The 22537-nt window shown below is 32.5% G+C and overlaps 2 protein-coding genes across 2 annotated transcripts; one reads left to right on the top strand and one right to left on the bottom strand.

Annotated features, from left to right (window-relative positions):
• LOC139523246 (membrane frizzled-related protein-like) lies at positions 1-9442 on the bottom strand. Its single transcript, XM_071317096.1, has 5 exons — positions 9348-9442; positions 7233-7442; positions 5753-5914; positions 1840-1977; positions 1-316 (listed from the first exon to the last, which is right to left on the bottom strand). Exons 1-5 carry the CDS (start codon positions 9424-9426, stop codon positions 159-161), a joined length of 747 nt encoding a protein of 248 aa, XP_071173197.1. The 5' UTR covers positions 9427-9442; the 3' UTR covers positions 1-158.
• Positions 9443-9946: 504 nt separating this feature from the next.
• Positions 9947-21574, top strand: LOC139523244 (uncharacterized). The gene is made up of 6 exons (XM_071317093.1): positions 9947-10600; positions 13575-14114; positions 15012-15176; positions 16715-16945; positions 17412-17534; positions 19487-21574. The coding sequence occupies exons 1-6, from the start codon at positions 10522-10524 to the stop codon at positions 19747-19749; spliced, it is 1401 nt and encodes a 466-aa protein (XP_071173194.1). The 5' UTR covers positions 9947-10521; the 3' UTR covers positions 19750-21574.
• The last annotated feature ends 963 nt before the right edge of the window (positions 21575-22537 follow it).

Below are 22537 nucleotides of genomic sequence, written 5' to 3'. Positions count from 1 at the left end.
TCCTCTTTCATCATTTTATTCGTATAGTAAATGCAAGTCTTGTTTTATGTCTTATACTACTATTTGGGTGGAGCCTGAATGTCCACAGGTAGCTATCGATTTCCTTAACCAACAAACATGTAACGGACATACACACATTTATAAGATTTCTGTTGAAGCTAATTCTTGTGATCCAGTTTGAGTTTGAATCGTTTTTGTTCTTTTCGATTAGTAAAAAATACAGCCAGACCAGCAATCGACAAAACACTCAGTGCAAGTAAAACCCCAAATGAAATCTTCATGAACAGAGAGAAATCAGTCCATACTGCTTTAACACCTGAAATTAAATGACATTAGTTAAGATGTTTGTAGAATTATAAATAAATTATTAAACATGAAAAAGGTGGATGTGTATCCAATCTCAGCTGTAGGAATTTAAATTCTCATCGAATTCTTTGAGTAATATGAATTTCAGTTGATAATTTAAACCACCCGTAAACATTGTAGTTGTCGTTACTTACAATAGAAAAACCTAATGTCGGGGTCGACATTCCTACGTTGAAATATTGTGTGCTTAAGTCCAGTTTATTACTTGTTGGTGAACGCACAGTTTTTTCTTTCTTTTTCATATTTGTTTTCGTTCATAATTGACTCATTATAGATACCAGTATGAGAATTGTGTACGCATGACACGAGTTGATAAAAGAGCACTATCTTTTGCACGTAAATGACACCTAGTAGATTTCGAAAAAGAGCAGGCGTTTGCCGCTACAAGGCAACACTCGCACCCACAAAGTGAAAGGAATTAGTATAAGTTGTAATAACGTGTTTCCCAATCCACTATAAATAAATAATTATGTTAAAACTAAAATGGTGTGTCACTGACAAGCATTTATTATAACGGACGCCAATATATACAAATGAAGTTTGGGTTTTGAGAAAATAGAAACAGAAGATACAAAAGTGGCATGTAATGTGCAGTTAGGTTTTGTCTGTATTTTATTGAAAAAATGATGTCCCTCATTTTGCATTATATCATTACTCCTGACAACATTTACTAAACAACCGAGGATAATTTTTAGATAATCAAAACGTATTTCTTTAGTCATAACCAAGCTTTCGAGATATGTATTACAGTACCAGATTTCAACATTGATACCGTTTGTTAAGTCACGAAATAAACAATTCAGACTAAACCTATGAAAAATGAAAGTATAATATGATATGTGCACACACCAAATTAGTATGTGCATTTTCACAGATACTTGTCACGAAAAAAAACAAATGCAAACGTGTTATATTAAGGTATATATAGGTATTTTGTTCAGAGATAAATGACTGTATTAAATTATACTGAGGAATTAGCACTTTGAAAGGGGGACAGTATACATTCCATATCACCTGAATGAGTGTTCTAATGTTCAATACATAGTTCAACATGTCATGAAAAGACGACAGACAGACAGACAGACAGACGGACGGAAAACGAATAAAAACACTACATGATACGTACACCGTGATAATAGTTGTCAAAAAGTACCAGATTATAATTTGGTTCGCCAGACACGCGTTTCGTCTACATAAGATTCATCAGTGACGCTCATGTCAAAATAGTTATAAAGCCAAACAAGTACAAAGTTGGAGAGCATAGAGGATCCAAAATTCAAAAAAGTTGTGCCAAATACAGCTAAGGTAATCTATACCTGGGATAAGAAAATCCTAAGTTTTTTCGAAAAATTGAAAGTTTTGTAAACAGGACTCCTTAATAGAAATGACATAGAATACATGGCATGTCACCAAAATGAGTAGGATTTAATGTTGAATATATACATACATACAGTGATTCAATATCTTACAAACCTGGACAATGAGCAAAGTTAGCTGATTCGTCTCTTTCATTCATACAGTTATAGTACCCGTCACAAACAAACGTCTTATTAATACAGTAACCATCTCCGCATTGGAATAATGATTTGTCACATTTGATCATCTCATCAGCTACCAAAAAATAATGCATACTTATAGGAAATTTATAGGAAAAAGTAAAATAACAAAATACCGAACTCCGAAAATAATTCAAAATGTCCCTATTCAAATGGCAAATTCAAAAGCTCAAACACATAAAACGAATGGGTAGTTATAACATCTGTCGAATGGATTTGATTCGTGCAAATGACATTCGAACGATTCCAACTCGTTACGTCCCCTGGATGGATAGAACACACTTGAAATAATAATACCTATCGTTTGATAAATAAAATCTAAAAAATCAAACCTATTTTATGAAATTTGAATAGTTTAAAATCAGCTTCCTACGCGGTACATATATATATATATATTTTACAATAGACCTTATGTTTCATTTACTTACTAGGTTATTGTAATTATAGAACCACCAACACATATTTTCTCCGAAGTACCTGTCGCACTGTAGTCAGTGCTGCGGTAGAATACCTTTTAATAAAAGGCATTTTTCTGCATTGATTAATTAACTACAGGTTCCAACTGCTTTTTAACGTTTCTTTCATCAGCTATTATCATATTTAGAATTGGACCTTTAAAAGAAGTATTTAGTTGCAGTCATTTTTTGTCGTTGATATTAATAGACTAATTATGATTAAGTGTTCAAAGTACGTAGAGACACTACAATATGTTAAAATTCAATTTGAATAATTTTAATTTGGCCCATTCGTTACGAAAAGATTCAAATGTGATAAAAAAAAAAAATTCATTATTTTGATAAACTATGACATTTAATTTTATCAGCAATATTTACGCAACTATAGTTATTTGTATAATACATGTACTAAATAATCACCTATAAATGCTGCTATAAATTATATGACTAAGTTTTAACAGTTCGATCGATTTAAACCAACAGCCTTAATTTTGACGAAACAATAATCGAATATCATGTATGACAGCCAACAACACACGACAACCACTAAATAACAGGTTACTGATTTTACTTTTGATAACCATTTACACCATTGGGTCGATGACACTGCTGGTGGACGTTTCGTTCCCAAGGGTATCACCAGCCCAGTAGTCAGCACTTCGGTGTTGACATGAATATCAATTATGGTCATTTTTATAAATTTCAAGTTACAAAACTAAGAATTTTTCGAAAAAAATAAGACTTTATTATCCCAGGAATAGAATATACTTGTTTGGCTTTATAACTATTTTGATTTGAGTGTCACTGATGAGTATTATGTAGACGAAACGAGCGTCTGGCGTATTTAATTATAATCCTGGTACTTTTGATAACTATTATGAGAGACAAATAAATAATATGGCGGTGTTAAATTTGTTTGCGAAAGGGCATTCATCCCCTAACATGTGACATAATGTCTAAGTGCAATGTTAAAACAAATTTTATAAATCAGATGAAAAATGCTAGACTCATCAGATCGACAACAAAGTAAACTTAAAAAACTAACAAAAAAAGACAAAAGTACTAATCTTCTCGCAATACTTAAATTTATTTAAAAGCCAGTAACAACTATTTGCAACACATATGTTTTAAAAGAGGGACGAAAGATACCAAAGGGACGGTCAAACTCATAAATCGAAAATAAACTGACAACGTCATGGCTAAAAATGAAAAAGACAAACAGACAAACAATAGTACATTTTAAATGTTTAATATGTTCACTATTTGCTCAGTGGCGGATCCAGGGGGGGGGGGGGGGGGGCTCCGGGGGTGCGCACCCCCCCCCTTTATTTTTGCCGATCAATGCATTTGTATCGGGACATATGTTTTGCACCCCCCCTTTGCCCTGGGTTCCCTGGGTTAGCACCCCCCCCCCCCTTTCGAAAATTCCTGCATCCGCCCCTGTTGCTATATAAATGCCTGTACCAAGTTATGAATATGAAATTTGTTATCCATTCGTTTGATGTGTTTGAGCTTTTGGTTTTACCATTTGATTATAGGAACTTTCCGTTTTGAATTTTCCTCGGAGTTCAGTATTTTTGTTATTTTAGTTTTTTTATACATTCTAACCTGTATTAAACCACACCATCATTGACCCTTATAACAGTGCTTGAGATGTTAGTAGTTTTATTTCGGAGAGGCGTAGTTTCTACTGTGGTCTATTACAACTTAAAAGGTTCCTACTCCCGTTTAACGCCAAGCTTGTATGCTAATTTTATGTTAAAAAAATCTATCTTTATTGGTAATCTTTGGCTGTTGTCATAATCACGTGGAAACAAAGTTGTATACCTTTACACAATACAATGCATTTCTTGGATTGTAATATGACTAGCTTGCTTCTGAAAAAGATCAAAGTGACCTAAAACAGTTTATCACGACTCAAATCAACTCCTGAATTTGTTTTCACTAGAATTAAATGCATTATGTTTTTTGTATCCTGTAAGCTATTCCGGTTTGAGATTGAGGTTTTCCTATATCCAGGAATTCTTATTTCGATCGAATTTAATTCATTTAAATTTTTACTTTGAACTCCGCTTTTGGTGCTAAATTCTTTGAATTCCGTATGAAATCCATTCTTTCATTTTGCTTAGTTTTAGATGCGTTCTCACAAACAACTTAATTTCCTTTGATAATTAATATATATATATATACAAACGTTTCTTAGAGATAGGTAAAATTAACCACATGTTCATACTCAAAGAAAAAATGATAAATGGTATTTTATAGAAATTGGAAAAAGTGATGCGATTGTCCATGACAGAGCCACGAGAATAAAATGAGTAGATAGCAGTAGTAATAGGTATTCGTATGGCTTTCAACAATGCATGGGTAGGCCCAATATCGCATAGTCAGTTAGGAAATCCCCAAATATGACAAGATTTTAAAAATTTATTAAAATACAAAAAACAATTCCAACGAGAAAAACAATGGCATAATGTATGACAAATTATTACACGAACAACATTTATGACTGACAGCAACAACCCCTGAAATAATTATGCCCAAGATTCGGAATGGTCACATAAAGAATATGGCGGTGGGTTCAATATGTTTGTGAGCACTCAACCCTTCCCTAACCTCGGACAGTGGTGTACTAGCACAACATAAGAACAGACTGTAAAAATCAGTTGAATAAGGATAAACCTCGGGTTTGTTTTGTGACTCGGATTTATCTTTGCTTATTAATAATCGATTTATGATTATTAAACAGAAGTATACTACTGTTGCCTTTATAGACACATCAGAGCAATACAAAGGTAAAAAAGAATGTACAAAAAGATTGAAAACAAAAAGTACCGTTCTAAGAGTACTTGCAGTTGCTTATAGTTAATTCAAAGCCAATAACAATTAATAAGTAAATGATGTTTCCCAGGCTAAGTAACTCTGTTGGATTACGTATAGGTATTCCAGTAAAGGTGAGACTAACAGAAAAACGTATGTTGGTAATGAAATCACAATGATGTTACGCTCACTCAAAAAAAGTATGTTTAAGAATTTAATATTAAAATCAACACAAAAGGTTTAGTCCTCTGCTAGTTGTTCGTATTGTTTGATTTAGGTTTGCGACCCCCGAGTTTAAATGTCTATAATAAGTACGATGTAATGATTGTAGAGAAACGTTCACCTATTCTAACCCAGTCAATTTATATATCAAGAACTTTTAAGATGTCTTGTTACTGCAAACATTTGCAGTAGTCTAGATATTGTATGTATCTTTATATGCCAACCAGAACTTCCATATTTGCTCAAAATCATTCATTACTAAAATTGAGGCCATTCGTTATATTCATATAGGGCCTCCCCGGTGTATGGCTACGCTACCGGTTTTAGACAAACCTTGCATAGGTGTTACTACTGCCTGGAATCCAGTCCCAATACTCATATACCGACTTTTAAACTTTATTGCGACGTCACGTCCTGAAGATACAATTGGTCGAGGAATAGTAACACCGCAAAGACCCTTTGATACAGTTATTTCGTCGGTTTCTTCGTCTTCACCTAAAACGGAAAAAGCAATAAGCATTGTATAACAATGATTGGTTAAGTAGTAAGTGAAAAATGCTACACTGCATGTAGTCCTTTCAGCAGATTTCAAACTTCAGTTATGTGCAGTTAGGCACCACAAAAGGCTATATTATCTGTACAAGTATAAATACATCGAATCGTTAATCTATCAATTTGTGTAATTAGTAATTCAAAACTCATAATGAAAAGTATTTATATTCATAAATGGCAGACCTGCCAGTGCTAAAAGAAGGTAAACTCGGACCGATACAAAAAAAGTTTATAAATCATGAATGTACATGTGTTTACTATTCTATCTTTTTTATAGGAGTCTGGCAGGTCCGTAAAGTGCTAAAACGTTACATTTCATCATTGTCAAGCCACTAACTACATAGGCAGTCATTTTGTGTTATAGTTTTTGAGACAAGTGTGACGACACACTAGACAACTTTCGAGTTCGATGCATTTCCGCCAAAAACTCTGGTTTTAGTGAACGTCATTTGTGCGTTTAGGGGCGTCGTCACTTCCGTTCCAATGTTGAGCGAGTGGTTGGAAAACTATAATTCTATATTGTACAAATTATTCGGCAAATTGAATTCTCAAAATTGACAATCAGCATTGCTGTCATTAGGGAATTGTCATTAAGTACCTACAGAACAACCATTATTTCTAGTTTATCCTGCACAATGACGATCACTAAGACGCTTGATGAACGTAAATGGTGCAGGGATACAGGCGACCCCCTCTATCTGGTAAATGACTTCATAAAGGCGCGTCTAATTGACGAGTTTTTTCCGGTGACGGATGAACTCGAAAGTGGTCTATTATTGGACGATTGGTCGGACGGACGGAAATGGGGATTGAATCCAAGCATCCCAATCTGTCATGGGTATAATAAATGAAAACACGTGTCCATTTTGCATACAAATAGATAAAGAAACATTCAATGATAATTTACCTCTAGTTGGAGCAGAGACATACATAATACCATTGATTAGTATAAGTGACTTAAGTCTCTACTTAAAACAATCATAAACTGAATATTGCGTATATTCAGTGATCTGTATTTTATTGATTATAGATAGTTTTTAATTCTGATAACAAATCTTAAACCTTGAGTTCGTTGAACAAACAATAGATATAAGAAGATGTGGTATGAGTGCCAATGAAACCACTCTCTATCCAAGTCACAATTTATATATAAAAAAACCATTATAAGTCAAAGTACGGTCGTCAACACGGAGCCTTGGTTCACACCGAACAGCAAGCTATAAAGGGCCACAAAAAAACTGAATTAAAATGGCTGACCTACCATCAAATACATGTAAACTGTCGTCACAGTATACCATATGGGGATGACCAATATCAAATCTCGTAAACTGTATAGATACCACGTGATCTTGGGGAACTTTTAGTCTAATGGAACATCTGTATCCATGGTCATAAAATAATGACTTAGTCAGTGAGAGTATTACTGGGTCTTTTATAGTAATCTGGTATTTACAGAAATCCTCCATATAATCTGAAATTTTAAAGAATACAAATATGAAGTATCGATGACCATAATGTCGTGTTTAAAACCTTTATTTAAAATATCAATAAATGTAACAAGAAAAACCAAGTTGTGTTATGGCTCATTACAGATGGAGTTATGCACTGGTTTTCTAACAATCAGAAATTATTTAAACCAATTGTCATTACCTTTGAAATTTTAAAGTTATTTCTCTTTGATCATTTTGTTTGGTGGTCCACCACTTCTATTGTATGTTGCAATTATTGTGATGAACAGAAATTCTCGAGAAAAGGAAGATCTCTAAATCCTTCTATAGTATAATTTGACTAAAAATAACATAAGTTTTAATACAATTGCATAATTCATACACTGAAAATTTATACATTTGCGTAATTGATGCAAAAATTGTTGAGAAGTAACTTCCCTCCGGCTGTTTCTGTTCTTCGGTCGGGTTGTTGATTCTTTGACACATTCCGTATTTCCAGCATCAATTTTTATAAGATTCTATACGTACATGATCTTTACGATGATTCAAACAATATGCAGCAAAGATATCAGTGTAACAAGCTTCATGTGTTATTTCTTGACAAAAAAAACACTAAGTAGCGCACTATCTGAATATGGATTTGCGTGTATATTTCATATGACATAGGTTAACAGTCAGTGTTAAGAGGTATATAATTGTAGTTTCGAAATAACTTTTACTAGTGTGGTGACTGAAGTCAGTAAACATTAATTTTGTCACCTAAACCGTTTGAAGAATTTCTTTTTTTAAACAGTTCTCGACTCACTTGTTTTACCATTAATATAATAACAAACGCAATCACCGGAATATCGTATCAAGAGGACAGACATACATACTGTAGTTGCAAGCTCTTGTGAACATGTAATGTTGCTTAACATTGAAAGTTCACAATTGGAAAATTGAAATAATCTCATTTGTCGTAAAATTAGTTCTAAACCGACCCTCCTTTTTAATATTCTAGATGTAAACCAACATTAACTAAACAAAACTGTATCTGTAATGTAAATATGATATTTGCGACAAAAATAATCACATAGTTTTGAACTGTTAAGTGTGAGGATATCGTCTAATAAAGCAAAAGTTGACCCTTAAGTTTGTTCTTTATATAGGTAATCAAATGTGTACTATGAAAATTTTACTAAAACAATGGCTGAAAAACGCTCAAAAACAAATGCTTATAGGGAAAAAAGATACATTTGCATATTGATATTTTCATTATTTAAGCAAGAATTAAGGAAAATATTGTAGAATGCATTCAATCAAACAGTCAGCAAAAATTAGCCTACTCGGGTAACTGTATTAAATTCGCCCTCGCCGCGATACAGAATTTTCGTGCTGATGCGGCGTAAAGAAATCACTACAAAATCAAACATGACGGTTAAAGTCCTATAACTCTAAAATGACACAACAATTCAAAATGTGTTGTTTATAATTATGAAGTAAATCTGTGCGCAATATTTGAAAAAATTGTCCAAATCTCATAGTTAGAGAAACTCGGAAACGACAAACCAAGCAAAACATTAATAAAGCTTTTCTCCAAATGATTCAAACATACAATTTAACTGAGTTTCATGATATCCTACCAAAGCAATTTCTGGATTTTGACTAACAGGCGGACGGACGTACAGATGGAAAACATTATACATTAAAACCACCCGTATATATGACGGGCATATAAATTGTAAAAACGTTCGTCTGAATATTTAAGGAATACACCGTAGATATGTCATGTACATTTTTGTTATGATCCATTATCGGATTGGTAGTTTATATACTGAATAACCTTTTATTTCTGTTTTCTTTATCTCCAAGTATATTACTGATCTTATTTTACACATTTATAGAGCAAATGTAAAATAGACACAAAAAACCAAACAGTTTAGACTTACATGTACGATAATTATACGTTGAACACGGGGCATCATTAATTATTACCACACAAATAATACAAACGAATAAGAAATCCATTTTGATAAGTAACAGGTATTTGAATTTTTATCGCAGTTGAAAGCAGATAAGATAGGTCAACGAGTTTTCTATTATATTGTCGTCTTTGAATAATTTGAGTCTCAAAGACATTAAAACTAGGCATACATGTGCGCAATACATTGGTGTATGTCCATCATTTAAAGATAAATTGGTGTTATTTAGTGTTATTTATTCAGCTGGATTTTTACGTTTTATATCGAATATCTTTTTATTTGTATTTCTTGCATTTTATATACTTCTTAATTCTTGACTTTATAAATATATACCATCGCCTATAGTTTTTGTATTATTCGCTCCTTTAACAAATCTTACTTTTTACAATAGCCAAGAGTCTTAACATTATAAATACATTTCTCGAATATGGACTCTCATTTAAAAATCATTACAGTTAATAAATGTAAGCTCCTACAATAGAAATGTGAACGTTTGAAATACACCTTACCGCCATTAAATGGGGAGTAATTCATACAAGGATGGTCATAGCAGTGTTTTATATGGCATTCTTTGTCCGGATGTTAAACAGTCCAGGTTACGTTTGCGTTTATAGCTATACGTACCATTAAATGCACTATTGTCACATTATTTGATAGAGATGCCAAAGGGTTCATCTCGACAATTGTCGTTTACTTCACATTAAATATTTCAGGTTTAATAGAAAAATAGACTAATTTCACAATTTTTGTTTTCTATGAGTACAAAATATAAATTATGAACCTATCATCTATGGTTTTGCAATTTGTTTTATTCTCTACAGTACCAATCCTTTTGGAAACCTCTAAGTATGACATATTTGTAGCGCAGAAGATTTTGTTTCGTAAATAATTTCGTTCGTATCCAAGATGTGATGTTGTCATTGACAGAACTACATCCTACACTGGACCTAAAGTTTTACGTTCTACGTTTTGTTGCATGATGGGAACAAATCTCAAACATGGTCGTCGTTATGGAGTGAATCCAAAACACCAAATCCAAAAGAAGATTTCTGATTATTAGTTAAAACGGCTTTAAATTTTCGGTCAAATGTTCTTTTGAGGGAAATTAAAACTAAAACAATATCGATAGCAGTAGTAAAAAATGGAATATATAGGATTAATATGTGTTTTGATGGTTTTGACAACTGTTCCAAGTGTTACATATGCTGGTAATAGTCGTCGTAAGTATTTTTTTTTATACTTTCATATATAGAAACAGTAAAATAAACATTGTCTATAGTGCTTTTCTACAGGCATTTTGAAATAAATTTATTTTGATTTTAAAATTTCATTGAGTGCAAAGTGATGGTATGAAAACTCGTCTTGTTATAACTATGCTTTTTAAACCTACTCTATATAGTATTTGCTTATTGTTGATAGCCATCCGGGGACCTATTGTAATGGTGAACACATCCTCGCCATTTTACTCCATATCGGAAGTTGTCGTGTTAATATTCATACCTCATCTCCTTACTTTTATACTAACTAATTGTTCGTATTCAGTACATGTTGATGTGTGTGATTACCAATAAGGCAACTCTTCACTAGAGACCAAATGACATACAAATGAGCAACTATTGGTCAGAGTAAAGCCTTAATCCACAATGAGGAAAACCCCATGCCACAAGCTTCAAAAGTCCTAGAAAGACAAATGTGAAACAATTCGAACAAAGAAAACTAGCGGTTTGAGTTATGCACAAAACAATAAATGGAAAACAAATTTGATATGCAGCAACAAACAACTACCACCGAATTACATGCCATTGACTTGGGACATGCATAAACAGAATATGGCGGGGTTTTTACCGACAAAATTTCTTCAAGAAATGCCTGTACCAAGCCTGGAATATAACAACTTTTCGTTACTCGTTCATGTGGAAGATAACATATGATTTTGACAGTTTTTTGGACTTCCAACTTTTTGAATTTACCTTGATATTCGGTATTCTTCATTATTTACCTTGATATTCGGTATTCTTCATTTACTTTCTTTATTTCACTGCGACATATTTCACATTTATTAACTACCACTGGGTTCATACCACTGCAAAATATTTCATATTGATTATTGATTACAAATGGGGTCATACCAATGTACTTTTCAAATTGATTTAATACCACTGTGTTCATACCACTGCAACAATATTAACTACTACTGGGTTCAAATGACTGTGACGATATTAACTACCAGTGGGTTCAAATCACTGCATACCAATACCAGTGGGTTCATATCACTGCGACAACATTGATTAATAACCACTGGGCTTATATCACTGCGAGATATTTTACATTGATTATTACCACTAGGTTCATGCCACTGCAACATATTTTTTACATTGATTAACTACCACTTTATTTATTTTACTGTGACATATTTCACATTTTAAATTGTTTAACTACGACTAGGTTTATACCTCTGCAAGATATTTGTAGTTCAATTGATCAAATACTATTAGGTTTATACCACTGCGAGGTACATATATTAACAAATTATAAACCTCGATCAGGTTCATACCACTGCATCATACACGTTTTTTTCAATTGATTAGATCTGATACTAACAGGTTCATAAAACTGCGACACACATTCACTTCCAATTGCTTAAACACTACTAAGGTCATTTCACTGTGACATCCATGTAAATATGTATTTTCAATTGATAAAATGCTACTAAGGTCATACCAATGCGACATACATGTATTTCAAATCTATTAACTACGATAAGATACATACCACTGCGACATACATGTATTTTTAATTGAGGAACTACAACTTAGTTTATGCCACTGCGACATAAATGTATTTCTAATTGATGAACTACAACTTGGTTTATACCACTGCGACATACATGTATTTCTAATTGATTTCCTACGAGTAGGATTATACCACTGTGACATACATGTATTTCAATTGATTAAATTCTACTAGATTTATACCACAGCGACATATTTCGTGTTGACTAATGGTATCTATGACTAGGGTAATATTACTGCGATATATCTAACATCGATGTACATGTACTACTACAATAGGTCTTCACCATTACTGATAGGATGTTGTTATGTCCCGTGGAAACATGTAGCAACCGCCCAAATTACTATTGTTAGATCACTAGGAATAACATACTATGCATTTGAATAAACCATCAGCTTATGAATTTTATAATTTGTCAACACACAAAGCGAGCATATTCTTCTTTGGGAAAATTGGCTTCACACATTGCTTGTTCATTTTAGATCTGGTTTTGCTGTTTAAACTATCTAATGCCTTCAGTTTCTTTATTTACATATCTTGAAATCAAGAGCACAGAGCTGAACATTGTTAGTCAATAGCAGTTCGCTAAACATAATTCGAATGCAGCAAATTCAGCATGTTTTATAAAACTGTTGATTCATTTCACCTGCCTGGGTAAAATTTCGTGAACTTGGGAACGAGTGTAATTTCGTCGGTGTTTCATTTTGCTATTATACCACAAAGTCTGCATACAATTCTATAGTGTATGTGTTTATTATTGAAACATTTTAATTCATGGTTTCTGTATATATGTTGTGTACAAGTTGTAATGTTGTACAATTTTTTTTGTAAAGGCCTTAGGTTATTAGTGTTTCATGAACCGCTCAACACAACTGTATGATGCAAGCACACAGTCTTTTGTTTTGCTTATTTCTGTGAATTTTCCACAACTACATGATACAGTCTATACTGAGCATCGATGCAAAAAAAAACATTATAAGAACACAAAAAGACTTTTTATGGATATGATTTTGGTATAAGAAGAAAAATAAAATTAGAATTTAAACCATTCGGTTATCCTCATTTCCAGTTTGAGGACAATGAGAATAGCACTAAATGTTAAGTTGAAGTATATAAATTTTAATTTAAGAGAGTAAACTGATATATTTTAAAAGATAAACTTTTATCACTTGTTGCAAGAAGTTAGATGTAAAAATACTTATAACTTGTACAAAAACCCTGTACAAATTATAATTTGTACAAAATTACATCTTGTACACAACATAAAAACAAAATCAATAAAAAAAATCGTATCCAACGAATAATAGTAGATGAATTTAAACTTGAATAAATACTTCAAAAGGTAATATTTATCAACTGACCAATCACGTGCATTGAATTTAAGTATTATTCTTTTAACAGATTTTGTAACTGAAAATTGTGGACATGTTGTTGGACCAGATTATGGAGCCTATTTAGAATTCGACAGGGCTGCAACATTCAAAAAAGGAGTAGTTGGCGTTCCAGACGCTCTAAAAGGTCAAGAATTTGAATGTATCATTGTTGTAAGGGGTATGCCAACGACTGGAGAAAAGCGATTCATGGCTTTACACATGCGCCAATTCCACTTAAAAGAACAAGCAGTAGTGAGGCCCGAGAACGAGGTTGCAAAGTGCGGGAAAGCTTATGTGATAATTTACAATGGGATGGATAGAAATGCAGCTGAAAAATTTGTCTTCTGTGGTGCAGATGCAGTTACTCAAAACTTGGAATGGACAGGAGAATATATGACATTTTATTTCTATATCGACTATCGTAATCCTGATTTGTCTACAGTCGATCCACTGGTATCACTTCCGCCTGCAACCGGAAATACGACATTGTCTCCACCTACAACAACACCAGATCCGTTTCCGTATCCGACAGTCTATTTCAAGATGGACATAACATCATATGATTTTGGTAAATACTTAAAAATCTGAGAGTTAAAATCTATCAATATAATTTCATACCCATTTAACGCTACTATATAGTCTTATTAAATTAAGGAAAAAAAACTTGACAGCTATACAATGTAAATTAGCCACAATGTCTATGTGCTTGTTAAACGTTCCAAATCTCTTCCGTGATTTTATTTTGCCAAATCTTTTTTTTTGGATTTTTGGATTTGTTTGGGTTTTTTTTTGTGTTTTTTTTATGTTTTGTTTTCGCTTTTAGGTGGATTTGCTATTGATATTAAATTTCTTATTGACTGTTTTTTTTTATTCGTAACTTTTTCAGGCGAACAGAGAATAGAGAAAGGCATATGCATATACCTTATACCTATCGTTGAAAAGTCTGTTGACCTTTTAATAAGTTGTGTCGTTTTGTAACTGTCTCATCGATGGACATCGAACTTTTGTTATATATTGTTTTTTTTGTGAACTATTAAAGTATTTTAAATATAGCAATAGATAGAATCGTAAACAAATAGATTTCCGATCTTGGAGATTTGAAGACGCTGCTTACCCAAGAAGTCAAGTTCTTACTTTTGAACAAAAGTTGTGTAATATCTAATTGATAAAATGTCTAATTGATAAGCATGGTAATGACCGCTAAAATTCAAACAAATCATGTTACATTGGCAAAGGAATGTACGAAAGCATCTACACTGGAACTATCTTTAGCATTACAATAGGTGTGATCCCATGTGATTTCAGCTTGAGATATTTCTCGCGTACAAGGCAAAAATGAAAACCTAACTTGAATTTACAAAACAGGTCTTCTAGTATATTTTTAAGAACGATGTGTAAATCTATCATTTGGAATATTTTTAATCTTTTCTTCTATCGAGTTTATACTTTTTTTTTATCTTTTAAGAATGTAATGAGACCATAGACAAGGTATCTTTAAAATGTAACGACAGCAAAAGATGTATAGACGATTCCTTGAAATGTGACTTTTGGTTCTCTCGAAATTGTGCGTCAGATGTTTACCCACGTGACAACACCGACGTGAGCAGACAAGCACCTGCAAACTGTTTTAGTAAGTATCTGTATACATACCCGTAGCAAGGGCGTTTGGGGGGTTCGGACGACAACCCCCCCCCCCCTTGAAAATAAATAAGCACTGTTTAAGTCAACGTTCTGTTCGAATTGTGACTGTTAAAGTCGAGTTGGTGAGTCCAAATAACCACCCGTTGAGAAGTCCTGGCTACGGCCATGTATAGTTAAAAAATGTGTGGTAAAAATCTTCTTTGACTAACTTGTTGTTATCTTGTTCTTGTCTCCGTCTGAGCCTCCTTTAATTATGAGCACCACCATGGGTTATGACCTATAAAGGAGAACATGTTGAGCCTGTATCGGTACAGATTTATATGAGCATTTGCCTACCCAGTTGTGTTTCTGTGATATTGTTAACTGCTAAAACTAATACAGTTGTCATGGTAACTTTATTTGGATGTTCGGTTGGGTTTTGTTCTGCTTATGAATATAACAAAAGAATATGTGGTAGGATTGCCAATGAGAGAACACTCCAAAGCCTACATTTTTCAGTTGGTTTGATATCTTATAATTTCTTTGAGTTACGATTCAGCAGGGGCGGATCCAGACATTTTTTTAAAGGGTTTCCAACCCAAGATAAAAGTTGGGATTCAACCATATGTCACCATTCAAAAGTATAGATCGTAAAACAAAATTTTGACCTTGTTTAGAAAAAGATATTAAGATATAAGATATTTCATCGCAGAAAATATACACTTTATACTTTATTGTCTTTATTAAACAGATTACAGACAAAAATGTTATTTCATTCGATAATTCACTACAGAAATTTAAATAGTTTAATGCCAACGACCGAACAGACATAAGCCTTTATTTATGGTTTCACATCGATCATTTGAATTGTTCTATTTAAGTAACTATTCTTAAGTGATTATTTTTTAAATGCGTCTTCTTCAGAAGAATTTGAATGTCAAACCCATAAAATTGTAGTCTTACAGTAATTTTTAGTTTCATTTTGATAAAAGAAACATGGCTACTTGCATTGTATATTACAAAGTAACGATACAAATCACTATACAAAAGGAAGAATACACCAAAGAGGGGGAGGGGTGTAGGGGGCAATAAATTTCCATAAAGTCAATAACGACGAACACAATTAAATACTATATAGTTTGATAACTTTGAAAACCCTATATCAAAAGAGAAACGTTTTGTTGTTCCTATCTTGACCAGAATTAAAAGGCTCCAATGAAGAGCCAACGATTTTACACCTTATGGGAAAGTGCTTGAATGTGAATGACATTTCCATTCCATAGCTGACTGCTATAACATCAGACAGCTTATTATTATGTAAAATGAAATAAAATAAGATTAAAGATTTAAGCTTTCAATTATATCAAAGCTTCTGTCTGAAATAAATGATTGATAAAGTTTTGCGTTTTTATCTTCCCCTTTTCGAGTTTCCCTGATAGTTCAGTATTTTGTTATATTTTGATATATTTTGTTATATTTTGTTATATTTTGTTATATATATGATACATGTTTATGAAATTAAGATAGCATTTGATATTTTTTTGACAGGAAAGCCAACAACGACAACAACTACCACAACCCTTGCCCCTCCACCTTTCAGACCTGATTTAACTCCCTTGTATGCTGCTGTAGGTGGAGTGTTAGGTGTAGCGCTACTGTTGTGGTGCTGCTGGAAACCAGCTTATCTCCCTTGGCGTCTTGGACGATGTCGAAACTATCCTTGTTGGGTTAAATGTGGAAATCTGTGTCCTTGTCTCAAATGTCGTGCATGCTTTCCAGGTAGGAATTACACGTTATGAATAATATAAAATGTGATATCGTATATCTAGTTTGAATAAAAGCTTAATTAAAGAAAATAGAAGAAATATCAACCATAATTGTTTCATGTCATATTACATAAACTTTGTTTAATATCGGCTTTTGAGCATGATGGTCTGTTGGTTGGTCAGGTTATATAATTTTATTTTATATTGAGATGACTCTTTTTCTTAGAAATATTAAAGTAATATTTCAGTGTTAAATTTGAATCATAAGAAAAATCATTTTAAACAGTGGACTTTTGGTTTTACTTCAATGCTAGAAAAGGACTAAAATTGTGTATAAACTAGTAATTTTAAAGATTTTAGATTTCTTTTTATTGGAATGGTTATCAAAAGGTGTTTTAATTCTAAAATATAGATGATTGTACATTTTGAAAGATAAATATCAATGGAAGTTAACTTATGTAGTTTCCTTTTCCTTGTAGGACCATCAACTATGAGCCCAACAGGGGCTGCTGCTTGGAAAGCTGCGAGGTTACAAAGAGGCTCTCTTATTTCACAAGACATGTCAGAGTTCTCTCCACTTGGCTATCCGGATAGTCTCCATGGTGAGCATAGTATAAGGCATGCACCAGGGGGATATCCATCTCAAAATGGTTCTCTCCGTCCTAAAAAGGATGGATTAAAATTGGACATATCAAATCCATTTACTCCATATCAACCTCCTCGTAAGAAGAACATTTTATCACAAATATGTCCATGTATGTCGTCAACCACAGCAGTTGAAGGTGAACCTCTATTTACATTTAATCCTCACTTTTGTTAAAAGTTCATAATTATTCATTTGATAGCCTATATTACAATTCAACATATCTCTTTTTGCTCCAGCTATATCTCCCCATACGTCAGGTACCCGAACACTCTACCTAATATGCTTAGCTATTGATCTAATATAAGGCCTTGGAATTTTTTAAATAAGTTTCTTCGTCGGTTTTTAATATATTATTATGTAATTACAAACGGTCACAAAAACAATGTGGCTATCATAATATAAATAAAGAGATGTGGTATGACACCTTTTCACCAGAGACCAAAGGACTGGAATCATCACGTCCTTCAACAATGATCAACACCCATATTGTACAAATATTATATACATGTAGTTATCTATTTAAGCCCCCTGGTAATAAAATTCATGCTTGCATTTCTCTGAAATATAGTTACAATTTATGTTATTAAGATGCCTAATACCGATTTGCTAAGTATATAAGTGTAAAGAAGATACCAAGATGGCACATACTCTGACTCACGGTGTTGCAGAAAGAGTTACCATAGCCTGGTTAAAAAATAAGTGTCAACAGTCATTAAAACAATCAAGTTAAAAATTTAGACGGAGCAAGCCCAACCCAAAAGTAAACGGGGGATCAGGTACAAGAATGGTTTTCGTATTCTACTACTACCATTGCTTAAGAGTGCATTGTTTATTAATCCAACTTGTGAATGTACTCTAGTACTCTTTAGTGCTGTAAGTTGAACAGAAGTTACAGGAGCTGCAAATTATTACAAATAAATATACTTCAAATTTCAAAAAACGGCTTAAAATGTATTGCATTTTTCACAACTACATCTAAATGCAATAAATACGTCTGCCTACATGAAAATTTCTGAATTTCTATATCCCCATTTCCTGCAACATTCTCGTACCTATCGCATTATTAGATAGTATTGTGGTGCAGTTATTGTTTGAAACAATTGATATATGTGGAAATCAGCATTAATCCTTTTGCGTATGAAGAAATAATTAGAAATAGTAAGAGACTCCATTTCAATATAACATATAAAAACCCTTCTGATGCACAAAATATGTTCGCAATCAAACACTGATTGTGCTATGGAACTAAAAGAAAATAATGAACGGCTTTTCCAGTTCAAAATACTTATATGGCATTATTTTTTCCCCTTTCAATGCAAATTTTTGCTTTCAAAATAAAATTGCGTTTCTACTGCAAATGAATATTTGCATGACAAAAAAATTCCCTTCGATGGAATTTTAATTTCTCGTGGGAACATTTGTATTTGCTGCTGGATTCTTTACATAGTTTACGACACGGGCGTTTTATGCACTTTTTCAAAACACTGATACACCTAATTTTGACCTGCTCCTTTGATAACTAAACGACATAGGATTCAGTAAAGGTATCATTAAGAACTGATATTTTACTTTCAAATTTTACCAAATGTCCATACCCATATTTGTCATATTTAATGTTAAATGAATGCAAAATGTTGTCTTGGATATACAGAAAGTAGATTTCACAAAATTATAATTGGAAATCATATGTATGGAAGTATATGCACATGTAAGACTGCACCAGATAGCTGAATTTGTTAAAGAGTCTTCAGAAGAGAAAGGGTAAAGTTTTAAGGTTCGATTTTAATTTTATTTCCTAACTAATTTTTTCTACTATAAGACCTATATTGCTTATAATAAAATATATATATTCTTTAGCAATAATATTAAACATTCCTAATGACAAATGTAACTTTTTTTATTAATTAGGAGGTCCTCGAAAGTCTATTAAATCTGGACAAGTAGCACCCTTTCCGAATGGCAGAGGGAGTATTCCGAATGGAGTACCCACAACTCCGGGCTCATTTGAACAACGATTGGCACAACCGTTTGATTTCTATCCAAGGAATAACGCGAAGAATGTTTCAAATGCGCCACCCAATCCTCAAGTTGATACAGATTCAGTGAATCTTGCTAACAATTGGATGAGACTGTTGTCGGCTGATGGATCTCATTTACGTGAGCAACGATAAACAGTAATCAAATTTAGGATAGCAAAACCAGTTCTAGAAAGAAAGGTTAAGATATGTCTTCAATATTTTATTTAACTTTATTTTATTTCACATTGAATATGTGATTAAAAGAAAACAGACAATAGTTTATTCAAATTAGTATTTGAAGTTATTCAAAGTATTCACGCAACTTGTTTTCAACTGGTTGCTTTATCTTGAATGATATTGCAATCAAGTTCGTTTCTAAAATATTTCTGATGTGTAGTACATGTAGTATTTTTATGTTGGTAAGAAAATTTGTACAGGTTTATACGTACATGTATGTGAGATTTAAGCATGATAAATGAATGATTTACGTGTGGGAATGAAAGTGTGTATGTATGCGGAATACACATTGATACAAGATACAAGATAATAACGATTGTATTGGGTTTGTTGACAAACAAATGTTGTATTTTTGTTTTGAATACACATAATATATCCTTACTTTATAATATGTATAATACTGTATATATCTTATAAAATATTATGTAATCTCTCTCAGGAAAAATTGATACGACACATGCATTTTGAGATTAAACTAAAGATTATATTAAAAGGAAATTTGTGATATGAAATTACTGAGACAGTTTACGGGGTATGGTATGGTATGGTACCAGCATTACACATTTACTGATTGATAATGTTTAGTTTTGAAAGCGAATTTTAACACTGTTGATTATTTCTTGATGGCCATTTTTTATTGGCTCTAGGATGTCGGAGTGCACAAAGAGAATATTCATCCAAAGAAAACATATAGACAACACCTACGTCGCACAGTAATAAGTGTTTAGATGAAATGATAAAAAAAATCTTGATACTATAAGTCAGAAGAGTATTAGTTAAGGAGCAAAATAAGCTAAAATTATTGATAGGTTATGCAGCTCCTTTTTGAAATATTTAACAGGCTGATTCGGAATTTTACCTTGTGTTTGCATTGGATTTTTTTCAAATCGAAAGAAAAGAAATCTAGAATCTGCTTAAATTTTGGCATAGGACATTTTCTGAGCTAATGAAAATTTATTTGAAAAGAAAAATGGGTGTTATTGAGCAAAATATTTGATCTGTATCGTAGGGAAGAAACTAAATGTCTGAGCATCTGACAAAAATTCCTAAACTTGGCAAATATTCGATCTTGATTTCTAGGCCGCATGGCAAGGTTGATGCAGAAAATGTCAAAATGTTGGTTGACTCTATGATATTGTCGCAATTTAGAAATAAGATTAATAATTTCATGTTTAAATGAAAAATGGTCGTCGCTAAGTATATCGCCGGCGTAAGAATGTCACATATGTACTTAGTCTAGTTTTAATGTGGCCGTAGCTATATTCGCTCGCTTTATTGTTTCATTGTTATCCAATCGATAGGAAAATTCTAATCAACTTTATTTCATAACGTCTTTACTAGTATTGCCCTCTTAGTTACTTTTCTCGGCTCTTTCCAATGTTGAGTAAGGGGACATTTTTCATATTAACTAAGAACAACTTATCAATCTGAGAAATGGAAAACATTTCAAAACTTACACTTTCTTATTTTCCTTCGCCATATTAAAACTTTTTTGTTTTCCATCTGATTGTGGCAAATGTTTTCTTTCAGAATTCTACAGAAAGATATTTACGTACCTATCAAATAGATTTATGCCATGTATATATAACAGATTAAAATACATCAATACATTTAATGCCATGACATTCTTATTGTAATGGTAAAGGTGTTTTACTATAGTCCTCAGATGTGATGTTTCTATGTATTACTGAAAATAAATAACAAAGTGAAATGTTCATACCTCATAAACATTGTTTTTGGATATGCGTTTGTCTTTTTTTTTGTCTGTATTTTATTTTGTTATTGGTTTTTTTTATTGTGTGGGTTCTTATAATGTGAGAGGGGAATTCAGTGTGGGAGCAACATTTGAGATATACAACAATATATACTGTGACATATTAATCTATTTATACACGGTTGAGCTAAAAAAAAATGTTAAAGTAATACAAACACTGAAACATCGAAAATTGCGCTCTTTATGCCAATGCAATATTAAAGACAATATCCATTTAACACATTTGTCGTTTTGAGTCGTCCTTTTTGTTTCAATAAGTACATTGTAACATTTACATGAAGGAAAGAATGTTTGAACAGCACTGAATATAAGAGCCCCAGTTTTTTTTTTTATTTCTACCTGGTTAGTATAATCATCATTTATAATGATTTATAACAGAAATAAGAAGATGTGGTATTGATGAAAAAAAAAATTAGAGACATTATGGTGTATTAAAAAGTTTAAACTTATTCATGTGAACAAAATGATATCAATAGGAGTAAATCAGTTTTAGACTTGGTATTCACAGGTTATCTATGTATAGATACTAAAAGACAAAGCCTTATCCTGTATCCACGGATCGGAATTTGTCACAAACTGAAGATTTAGATACCAATTGTAAAAGGGATTATCACCGCCGATACTTAATAACAATGTGCCATTGAGAAGGAGTGCAGTTCATTTGAATAACATTCTCAAACTAGTTGTACTTCATTTCTCAACAAGAAATGAATCTTATAATAACTTTTTGACCTTTAAGGACGTGTACATCTTTTAAAATGAATAAGATATATCAATAAATATGACCTTATAGGACTTTGACATTTTCACAAAAGGTATAATACTCTTTGACATTTTCACTGAATGGTTCAGAGTGAAGAGATAGCTTCTATGTTTTGTTCTTTTATGGATCTTCGATTGTTCCTTTCATGCTCCAGGAATTAAACTTAC

The sequence above is a fragment of the Mytilus edulis genome, chromosome 5 (assembly GCF_963676685.1).
Source record: "Mytilus edulis chromosome 5, xbMytEdul2.2, whole genome shotgun sequence".
Classification (NCBI taxonomy): Eukaryota; Metazoa; Mollusca; class Bivalvia; order Mytilida; family Mytilidae; genus Mytilus; species Mytilus edulis.
Note: the sequence above shows the minus strand (reverse complement) of the source record. Positions and strands in the feature narration are given on the sequence as shown.

Excerpts from the sequence above, each read along its gene's own strand:
- LOC139523246 (XM_071317096.1), bottom strand. The coding sequence starts at position 9,426 with ATGGATTTCTTATTCGTTTGTATTATTTGTGTGGTAATAATTAATGAT. Across the intron at positions 1,978-5,752 it reads AGTAGTAACACCTATGCAAG|CTGATGAGATGATCAAATGT; the intron begins GTTTGTCTAAAA and ends ATTTTTTGGTAG. Across the intron at positions 317-1,839 it reads TAACTTTGCTCATTGTCCAG|GTGTTAAAGCAGTATGGACT; the intron begins GTTTGTAAGATA and ends ATTTAATTTCAG.
- LOC139523244 (XM_071317093.1), top strand. The coding sequence starts at position 10,522 with ATGGAATATATAGGATTAATATGTGTTTTGATGGTTTTGACAACTGTT. Across the intron at positions 14,115-15,011 it reads CATAACATCATATGATTTTG|AATGTAATGAGACCATAGAC; the intron begins GTAAATACTTAA and ends TTATCTTTTAAG. Across the intron at positions 17,535-19,486 it reads CTATCCGGATAGTCTCCATG|GAGGTCCTCGAAAGTCTATT; the intron begins GTGAGCATAGTA and ends TTTATTAATTAG.